At 39.6% G+C, this 11211-nt stretch overlaps 1 protein-coding gene across 16 annotated transcripts in view; it reads left to right on the top strand.

Annotated features, from left to right (window-relative positions):
- The first annotated feature begins 2454 nt into the window (after window positions 1-2454).
- SYNRG (synergin gamma) overlaps window positions 2455-11211 on the top strand; it is a 55837-nt gene continuing 47080 nt past the window's right edge. For 8 of the 16 annotated variants that reach the window (XM_084864182.1, XM_084864188.1, XM_084864187.1 and 5 more), the window contains exons 1-2: window positions 2455-2619; window positions 7860-7900. In XM_084864182.1, coding sequence (XP_084720308.1) covers window positions 2540-2619; window positions 7860-7900 — 121 coding nt within the window. In that variant the 5' untranslated portion in view covers window positions 2455-2539. The remainder of the gene's footprint in view (window positions 2620-7859; window positions 7901-11211) is intronic. The other 8 variants (XM_084864186.1, XM_084864185.1, XM_084864184.1 and 5 more) reach the window with 1 other exon arrangement.

The raw sequence follows: 11211 nt of genomic DNA, 5'->3' as shown, positions 1-11211 counted from the left end.
TGCTTTTTCCTATCTCTTTCCATTCAAGTTGACTTTGCTTGAAAACTGATAGTTTTGTCCTGATAAGGAAGAATGTTCCTATTACTTGATATACCTACGGCTGCATTCTATTTCATCTTCCCTTTCCTGAGACTTCATGTTCCTTCATTTAGTAAGCAGGTCTCAGTCAAAGGTAAAGAATTATGATTATACAGTGATGGAGACTATTCACCATTAGTTGATAGATTTGTACAGTGGAATAAAAAATCACCTTCAGTCCTCTCTAGGCTCTGACCCAGTTTGTGGCCGCATGGCTAAACATACCAAGAAGGTCGAAATCATGGTTAGCTACAGGATCCATTATAGCACCTCCCTCAAGAAAATGGTGAAGAAAATTGAAATCAACCAGCAAGCCAAGTACACTTGCTCCTGTGGCAAAACCAAGATGAGAACTGTGGAATCTGGTACAGATTCTTGCATGAAAACAGTAGTTCGTGGTACATGGACCTATAACCACTTCCGCTGTCACAGAAAAGGGAGGACTGAAGGAGTTGAAAGACCAGTAGAAGCATTTCCTTTATTAGCCTTTTACTCTAGAGTCAGTACAGGTAGGTTCCCAACTGGAATCTTTTAGAAGGACAAAAATTGTTCATCTTCAGAATTTATGTAAGTGGAGCTCTATTACTACAAGGTACAAAAAGTACAAGTGTGATTTTCTTTGTTCTAACAGGTCGATTCTATATTCTAAAGATAGGTATACTGCTGCCACCCATTTGCCAGCTATATGACTTTAAATAAGTTCATTAATTTTTCAGAGCTTCAGTCTTCATTTATGGAATTGGGGGTAATACTAATTATGTCTCAAGGTTAGAAGTACCTAACACTGCCAAATGTTATAAATTCACAACCAATATTCCTTAAACATACTTGGTTCAGAATACAGGGCTTGATAACAATCCCTGCCTTCCAGTGTAGTAGTTAGGGAAAAGGTAAAGGGACAAATAGTGTGGCATATGCTATGTTAGACATAAGGAATCACAGGAGGGCATCTAACCCATACTGGAATTGTCATGGAAGGCTGACATCCTGAGCTGTGTCTTGCAGATATAAGGATCTATAGGCGAAAGAAAACAAAGTATTCAGGCAGATACCACATCTGTGACCCTATACTTTCATTTGACTTCCTCTTAAGTACTTTCTGTGTAACCACCCATCCTTGAAAAACTAGTTACATAAACCTGTAATCACCTTTGCTTGTCAATGGATTAATACTGAATTTAACACCTTTGTCAGTTGGAAGTAACCCTGCACAAGGAATGAAATTAGTGGGCAATTTATGGGGGAAAAAATGCATGATAATTGAATAGTTGGCTCTAGTGAAATGAGCAAGGACTTCTTGAAGTCAAACACCAAGTTTTGAATCCCGGTCCTGCTGCTGTGCAGCTGTATGATTTAAGTAAATTACAACTTTTAACCTTGGTTTTCCTATTTGTAAAATGCCAATACTAACTCCTAGGGACATTGAGGATTTAAAAAAATACAGTGAAGTTCCTGACCAATGATTTATGCCCAATAAATAATATTACAAATTATGTACCTGTAAAAGCCTTGAGGCAAGAGTGAAAGATAATTATAATCCAATACTTGCTAGTAAGCAAAATGCTTGAGGGCTTAAAAAAAGTTTACATTTGACTTTATTTTACTTTAGTAGTTTGACTAAGAAAAAAAAACGGTAAAAATATGGTCAGATGTATTAGTAGTTAGGGACTGCTTTCCAAACACCAGTTTCTCCACAGGCACACCTTTTATTGTGCTACGCTTAACTGTCTTCACAGTTGAGGTTTTTTTAAAATATAAATTGAAGGCAACACCCTGCACCAGCGAAAAGAGTATGATTCATTTTATTGCCATACTCTTTACTGCAGTGGTGTGGACCCAACCGCTATATCTGTGAGGCATACCTGGGTAGGGAAAATGGATTACTGGGTGGCACGATGGTAGAACCAAACAAGAGTTATGCACCCTGGAAGTTTTATATGTGGCTTGGGGTTTGTTGTTTTACTAAAATAAATTTCAAATACCTTCAGCTTTGGGGGTGGGTATCAAAAGAAAGCTGCCGAGTTTCAGGGAGGAAATGGAGAGCGCCGGATCCTTCTATTCTTTGTGTGCAAAGAATAACCATGAGAGAACACACCATCTAGTTTTAAAGAAACGGGACTCAAGCTGCTCTTCCCACTGGCCGAGATTATGATTTTTCCAACGAGGGACGACGACGCCTTGCAGCTTTGCTGCCAGCTGGGTTCTCCCGAACACCTTTGATCAACTCCCAGGGAGCAGAACTGCACCTGGAGCACCCCCTAGCGGCGGTCGGGTCACGTGAGCGGAGCGCACCGCCCCTCTCCAGGCAGCGGGGGTCACGTGGGCCTCCGGCCCCGCCCCGTCGCCCGGTCCGCGGCGAGGTAGGGCCGGTCGTTTGCCCCGGAAGTGGCTGTCTTCGGCTGACAGCTGCTCTAAAGGTGGCGGCGGCGGCCGGCGGCGGCGGAGGCAGGCCCGGAGCAAGATGGCGCTGCGGCCGGGAGCGGGAGCTGGCGGCGGCGGCGGGGCGGCGGGCGCCGGCGCGGGCGCCCCCGGGGGAGGCAGGTGAGTGTGGAAAGCTGGGCGTGGGCCCGCCCGCAGCCTCAGCCTCGGGTCTGTGGCGGTTATGGCGGTTTTCGCCCGCTCCGGCCCCTGTTTGCTTTGAAACCGGCTACGGGAGAGGGGTCGTCCGGGCTCCCAGGCCGAAGCGGGGGTGGATGGAGCTCGGGCGCCCGACTCCTGTCTTGCAGGTTCAGGGGCACCAGCTGCGGGGGCCGAGCGGGAAGCGGCGGGCGCCCCGGGGCGGCGGGGAGAGGGGAGGCGGGGGGAGGTGAGGGTCTGCTCCGCGGGGGCGGGGGCGGGGGCGGCCTGCGAACCCCAGCGCCTCGCTTCTCTCCCTGGCTGGCTCCGAGCGCCCGGAGCACCCCCTTCCCCGGGTGCTGGAGGGAAGGCCCCGGGAAAACAATTGTTCCCAAGCTGTGTGTGTGGTGCTATTCTTCTCCCCTTTAGATGGCTCTGTTTTTGTTTCCTTAACACACCTTTCAGGGAGTCAGTAGAGCTCTTGCAGATGTAATGCTTAAGACTTGATTCCTTTTTTTTTTTTTTTTTAATTACTGTTAAACAGCAGTTACGCAGTTATTAGAACAAAGCTTCCAGACTTTCACTTAGCCCTTAAACAAATTGCCCTCTGTCATGTGTCAGCTCGTCATTGCTGACCCAGAACTATAAGGAGGGTGAACGGTTTGCAATTGGACAAGGTCAACATTTAAGGGAAAAATTTTTTACTCTGGAAAGTCTTAACTTCTATAATGACCTAGTCCGGTTCTGTTTTGTTAGCAAACACATACCGTATCCACATTTGGAGGTAAAAATTAGCTTTTTATCGAAAGCCTTCTAAGTTATCGTTGGAAAGCAAAGTATCGGTTTTTTAATATACAGTGCTTTGATTTTGGAGTCATGAACACTACAAAAGGGTCAAGTCTTTAAAGGTACTGCCTCCTGAAAAGAAAAAGAAAATTTTTTTAAAAAGGCACTACCTCCTGCAGGTGCTTAATGTGTTTGCTAAAAAGAGAGATCGGCCTCTGTTCAATAAACCACTGGTGTGCAGCCCCGTTTTTTATTTCCTCTACACATCTTTCGCTTAGATTTAAAATTACTTTCTTTTTTGTTTCCTAATTTCCACTGTTTGACAAGAGTTTTTCATGAATATTACATATATATATTCAGTTCCTGGCTGGAGAAGACAAATATGTAATCATTTCTGTATCTTTATATGAGATGACAATTTCTAAAACGTTCTTGAAGTGGCATTAATTTGATCAAGTGTATGATTAATTATGGCTCCAAATTCTGGGGAAATGTAAACTTAAAGTACGTAAGTGGATATTCTAAGTCCAGGTTTTTACTTTGTGTGTGTGTGTGTGTGTGTGTGTATGTGTGTGTTTCATTGTTGTTTTTTCACTTTTTTGGGCGGGGAGGATCTCAGGTGCAGCAAGTTGAGTGGATCAGTCATCTGAGTTAATAGTATTTTAACATCACTCATCCATGGAAACAGATTTCAAAAATAAATATGGCCTGAATTGTGATAGAATTTGTTGTAGTAACATCTGCATTTTGAAACTCTAGGATATGTAGGAGAGAAAGTGGTTAAATGCTCCTTACCTTGAATATTGTGTGGAAAGTGTTACATATATTGGAAACTTTGAGAAGCTGTATGCTCAATGAAGAAACGACACTATGGTTTTTAGAGAGAAGTGGTGAGGGCTGAGTTTACTTTGTGAGGAAGTAACATTATGGTAGCCTAAATATATTTTAGGGGGAAACAATTTTAATAAAGAAAATTCATGAAGTATAGTTTATAGTATTTCTTAGATACTTGTCCCTGTTCTAAGAAACTATGCAAAAAGCAATGGCATTTTCCAACTTTATTAATATTAGCCTACTTTTTATTGGTATCCTGAATGGGCTACTTTAGAATAAATGGTATATTTGTATAAAGGGCAAATTTTACCCTAGAGGTGAGTATAATTTTTTTTGAAGTCAAATACTACATCACATGTGTCAAACACAAGGCCCGCGGGCCAAATCCAGCCCGCTTGCAATGTGGCCCGCACCGCGCTGTCATCACTGCACTCTGCTGTCAGTTTATGACATTGTCAGTTTATGACTGTTCAGTAAACCATTCGGCCTGCGATTTAGGCTGGATTTTAGATTTTGGCCCCTTCTCTGATTGAGTTCGACACCCCTATACTACATAAAAGGAGTTGAAAGATCTCCAATAGTCTGTATCCTTCTAGGATATCATTTGTAACTTTGTCAGTTTTCCCCCTGCTCTTTTATAAGTTCCTTTAAAGGCTTTCTCATCTTTTCATTGTCCACTGTTTCTAGCACATTTTATTTATTTTTTGATTATTATTATTTTTAATTTATCCCTTCTTTTATATATATACATATATTTTATTGATTTTTTACAGAGAGGAAGAGAGAGGGATAGAGAGTTAGGAACATCAATGAGAGAGAATCATCGATCAGCTGCCTCTTGCACACCCCCCACTGGGGATGTGCCCACAACCAACGTACATGCCCTTGACCGGAATCGAACCTCGGACCTTTCAGTCCACAGGCCGACGCTCTATCCACTGAGCCAAACCGGTTTCGGCTATTTCTAGCACATTTTAGCACATAGGAAAACATTCTGTAAATATTTTCAGATTCAAGCTATAGAAGGCAAAGAAGAGGCAGTATCACCTGGGCCTCATTTGGAGGAAGCGGTCAGGAGATTGTCATAAAGGTGGGGGTCCCTAGTGAACATTAGGGAACAGTAGGAAGACCAGATGTGGCACTGAGTGAGGAAGATAAAGCTGGGGGGGAAAGTGCCAAACTTGGAGCAGTCCTTACGTATAATATAATCAAAGGAAATTCAGTTTAAGGGGAAATCGTTGCACAGCTTTAACCTTAGGAGTGGTTCTTAAATGGTCCTTTAGGAAGATGCGCCTCGGCTGTGCTTTATGAGCTACTGGAGGTGGAGGTGGAGGTGGGAGAGCCATAAGAAGTCTCATAGAATTCCAGGCCTGAGAAGAAAAGGCTGATTTGGATTAGTAACAAAGATAACTGAAAAGGAAGAATGAAGTAGGCAAGAAGAAGGAATATGACAAATAGAGTTCACAGTTTTGCTTTTACATTAGCACATCAGTAATAGTGATTTTTACCTTTGAAATAAAACTGTTGGTCATCTTGAAGCCCAGTGTTTGCCAAACTTTTCTGTCTGTCAGTGTATTACTTGCTTGTCTAACCAGTCTTGAAGCATGCTGATGGTAGTCTAAACATTTCAGAGTCATACAAATGATACATAGCAACATTGAGTTGCTAAATAATTACTGAAGTTAAGTCATGTTGATTAGTAATGTTTTTAATTTAGTTTTCATTTGTTTATGTTTTTGAAGTAATCTATCCATCTATTCTTGTCTAATTGGGACCTTGGGAAACTTGCAGTTCTCTGTCCTCATTTGACAGAGGAAACAGGACAGGGTGGGGAAGTGGGGGTGGGGGAATGTCTCAAAAGGTTGGATTACTTAAATATATTGTTCCTACATTTATAAATCTTAGTCTGTAAGTAACTTTTTAAAAAATTGAGTACTACCAAATTTCAATTTGCAGTTTAAACCAGCGTTTTTCAACCGCTGTTCCGCGGCACACTAGATGTTGCCTGGTGTGCCGTAGGTGCAGACAAGACAAGAATTTTATAATTTTATAATTTTTCACTATTTTGTTTACTTAATATTTCATAATAAAGTAATTATAAAATACTTTCTTTGTGTTTATTTGATTCCTATTCAAGAGAATTACTTTATATATAGTCAATATAGGCACAGAGTTAAATTTTTTAACATTTTCTAATGGTGGTGTGCCTCGTGATTTTTTTCATGAAACAAGTGGGCCTTTGCCCAAAAAAGGTTGAAAAACACTGGTTTAAACATTGTATCCAGTTAACACATTACTTAGCTAATATATCTAGTGTGCAGTTCAGAAAAGCTGCTCACTCTCCTTGGGTGCAGGCCTGCTTGTCACCTATAGAAATTGCTAGTGTTAAACTAGAACTTTGTAAACCATCTTAGAATTAAATTTAAAAGTATAAGTATTTTTAAACTAAAAGACTCCAAAGTTTGGTTTTTAGCCTTTTTCCTGGCTAGGGGGGTGTTATACAGTAGAAAAATGCAAGGATTCATAAATTTGGCATACAATTCCTGGATTTCACTAGACTCAGTAAAGATGATCCTGACTCCCAAATTGAAAACATTTCTCACTCAGTTTTTCTTAATTTGTCCCGTTTTCTTTCCTCCAAAGAAGTTCCTCTTCCGTTCCAAAGTAGATCCCTTTTGCTACCTCGCTAGGTTAATACCAATTCCTCTAAAACCTTGCTTTATAAGTTACTAAGTATATCTTTTGTACAGTATTCAAATCTTTCTCCCTATAGTTTCTTCCTCTTAAACCTGTCCACTCAAAGATCACCATTTTCAAAAGCAGTGATCTTTATTAATCCTCATTCTGATAAGCCTTTCTACAGCATTAGACACTAGTAACTATGTCCTTCTTTCTGAAATGTGGTTGTTCTTCAGTTAAACTCTCAGTTATAACCAACTTCCTTAATTCTCAGTGACCATTCCCTACTCAATTGTCACTGTGAAAATTCTTCAGCATTGTTCTTTGTTGCCTTCTTATTGTGTATGCACATTCCCTTGCTATTTCATCCACAACTACAGCTCAGTTTTGTTTGTTTTTTTTAACCTTTATTTAAGCCGAAACCGGTTTGGCTCAGTGGATAGAGCGTCGGCTTGGGGATTGAAAGGTCCCGGGTTCGATTCCGGTCAAGGGCATGTACCTTGGTTGCGGGCATATCCCCGGTGGGGGGTGTGCAAGAGGCAGCTGATCGATGACTCTCATCGATGTTTCTAACTCTATCTCTCTCCCTTCCTCTCTGTACAAAATCAATTATATATATATATATATATATATATATATATATATATATATATATATATATATATATTTTTTTTTTTTTTTTTTTTTTTTTTTTTAAAGAGCCTAGCTCGACCCTTCTCCTGAGCTTGAGCTACTTTTCTGATTGCCTGCTAGATTGCTCCTCATGGCCACACTCCTACCACCCTTCTCTCCAAACCTATTCAGTTGGATTGCTGTTTTTAGTGAACAGCATCAGCACCCTTGCAGTTGCGCAGGCTCAGATCTTAGCTTCTTGTTCTGCTCTTTCTACATATGAAGATCCCAACGTATTTTTGTTCTGTTTTCAGCTTCATGTTTCCAGTAGCAGGTGGAATGAGACCCCCTCAAGGTAAGTGAAGGGTTACGTTTGGAACTTTTATTTTTCACTGTTATGTTTCTCAGCTTGGGACTTAAGTGGGTAAAGAAGTTTTGTTTAAACTTATAGTTTAAGCTACTCTTAAAATTTCTCAAAGATTATGTAATTTGGGGAATACTAAGAATCATTCCTCATTTCTCCCAAACTTATTTAAACATTATATTAACAGATTATTATTTTACCGCAGAGATGGAGTCTTTCAGAACATGAGTATCAAAGAAATCTCTAAATATCATATTTTCCTTCTATCTAGTTTTCTGCTAGATGGTTTTAGCTGCATAAGGCAGGGTTTGTGTCTCATTAGCATATCCAGCACCCAGCACCTGCATGCTGATAGAAATAATAGGGTCTCTGTAGATGTTTGTTGAATGAATAAGAGAACCTCTTCAGTTATTTTATCCTACCATATTTTCTCTATATTAATTTAGTCATAATCATATACATAAGAGATCACATATTCTGATTCAGTTTTAACTATTTTTAGTCTCATTTTTATTCCTAGCAATTTCTTTATTTTTCCTCACAGTTTCAGACAAGGGGCCACCAATATAAATTTTAAGCTTTTACTTCAAAGAAACAATAGTGAAGGGATATAATCTTGACTCATGCTGCTTAGCCACTGGGCCACAACATTGAAGGAAGAATAAGTCTGCCCTTCTCTCTGCTCACTTTTCCCATCCCACTGTACCCTTCTTCTCACCATGCACCAAGCTGCTTCTGAAAACCGGCCCTTCTCACATGCCAGTGTTGATTGGTTATGATAGTCTTGCTAGAGAAACAGACTCCTAGGTCATTGTTAGCGATGAATGATAAAGAGCTGGTCAATGGCTCATACTGACTTTGTCTCCATTTGCGATCAGTGATGGAGGTTGAGTTTCAGGTAAAATTTTCCAAAGGTCATTTGTATTCTTTTCATTGTGCTCACACTTATGCATTATTCAAGCTATCTGTGCTGAGATATGCCCCAGATTATTAAATGGTTTGAGATACTTTGTTCTTTAAGAAGGCATTATAAATTTCTGTTCATTATCATAGCTCATTTTTCATTTTTATAAACTTCCAAGTAAAAACCTATATATGGAGCAAAGGTACAGGATAAGAAGAGATCCCAAAAGGTATCTTGATATTTTTTTTTCTTTTCTGAAATTTAGGACTGTTTTAGAGATTTTTTTTCTTTTAACAGAATATGTTACAATGGACTTCTTGATCATTTTAAGGCCTTAAATTATGCCTGGACTATTTATGAAAGCATATATAAGAAACCATAAGATCATGAGTAGGTGAACAGGAGACAGGAGAGAAATAAGTCTTATTTTTCATTGTATATTCCTGTATACCTTTAAATGTACCAAATATCTGAGTTACCCATTCAATAATTAAATAAAATTAATTAAACTTTAGGTCTGAAGGGATAAGAGGAAAAATATCTTACTATGGTTTTATTCAGTCTGTGCATTCTAATTCTCTAAGACACCTTAGGACCTTTGCATTTGGCATTCCTTTGTCTGGAATACTCTTCCCAAATATCCATATAACTTGCTCCCTCACTTTTTTCAAGTTCTTGCTTATATGCCATCCTTTTAGTAAAACCTATTCTGGCTATGAAACAGCAACCATTCCTTTCCCTCACTCTCCTTTTGCCTTTTACACTGCTTCATTTGTTGTCCTATCTCTCTCTTTTAAAAAAAATATATTTTATTGATTTTTTACAGAGAGGAATTGAGAGGGATAGAGAGTTAGAAACATCAATGAGAGAGAATCATCGATCAGCTGCCTCTTGCACACCCCCTACCGGGGATGTGCCTGCAACCAAGGTACATGCCCCTGACCTGAATTGAACCTGGGACCTTTCAGTCCGCAAGCCGACGCTCTATCCACTGAGCCAAACCGGTTTCGGCTGTTGTCCTATCTCTTAACACTACTTGACATGTACTTATATTTTATTATCTCTCTCCCCCAATTACAGTGTCCATTTAATGAGGGCAAAGACCTGGTTTTGTTCATTGCTGTGTGCTTAGAACGGTGCCTGACATGGAGTTGGCCCTCAAATATTTGAATAAATAATGAATGAATAAATGAATAGCTTGCCACTAATAAATGTTACCTACAAATGTGGACGTTCATGCTCTTGAAATTAAACTATGTATAAATAACTTTGAAGGTTCACAGAACACACAAGATAAGCATGATATGCTTTACTAGATCTTTAATACTTTTAAATCAAAATTTGATTAAAAGCTCCTTACAGTAGAACCAACATGGATGTAATATGTGATTAAATACAAAATTAGCCCTGGCTGGTTTTCTCAGTAGTTAGAGCATCAGCCTGTGGACCAAAGGGTCCTGGTTCAATTCCCGGTCAAGAGCACTTGGTTGCAGGTTCAATCGTTGGCCCCTGTTGGAGTGCATGTAGGAGGCAACCTATCAATGTGTTTCTCTCACATGGATATTTCCCTTTCTCTCCCCTCCTCCCTTCCTCCACTCTCTCTCTCTCTCTCTCTCTCTCAAAAGATCAATGAAAAAAAAATATCCTTGAATGAGAATTAAAAATAATTATATATATTAATAAAATGAAAAATTAGATTGAAATTTGTGTTCAGGGTATGTAGGGATTTTGTTTTATTCACTGTTATATAACTAGAACTGTGTCTAAAATGTGGTGGGCATTTAGTATTTATTAAATTCTCAATAGGAGGTATCTTCATTGGAAAAGTTTGGGAGATACTATATCTAAGTCATATTTTCATGTTAGTTTTACTGCTATTGCATTATTTACTTTACATGCTGGTGGCTGTTTTGTGGTAAATGTTATATTAACTATTAATGTCAGAAAAGAGCAGAGGTATATCATTTCTTCAAGCATATTAGGTATTAAACAGTTTTATAGATGAGTAACCGAGGCATAGAAGTTAAGCAAGTTGCTCAAGATGCCAAAGCTAGCCAGTGACAGTTCTAGCTGGCATCTAAAGTTCATGCTCTATTGCATTAGTTATATGCTGCTACATTAAGAATTAACCCAAAACTTTAAAAAAAATAAACATTTTATTATTTTACACTATTTGTTGGTCAGCTATGTGGGAGTGGTTTTACAGGGTGGTTTTGGTACAGGTCTAAAGTGATTGCAGTAAAGATGTTAGCTAAGGCTGTAGTCATCTAACGGTTTCATGGGGCTGGAAGATCTGTTCCTAAGATGGCTCCTCACAGATGGCAAATCTTTGCTGCCCTTTGGCAAGAAGTTTCAGTTCCTTGCCACTTGGATTCTCTCTGGGGCTTGCTTGAATGTT

Source organism: Pipistrellus hanaki (genome assembly GCF_964339955.1).
Source record: "Pipistrellus hanaki genome assembly, chromosome: 16".
Classification (NCBI taxonomy): domain Eukaryota; kingdom Metazoa; phylum Chordata; class Mammalia; order Chiroptera; family Vespertilionidae; genus Pipistrellus; species Pipistrellus hanaki.
This window is presented reverse-complemented; position numbering and strand designations above follow the sequence as displayed.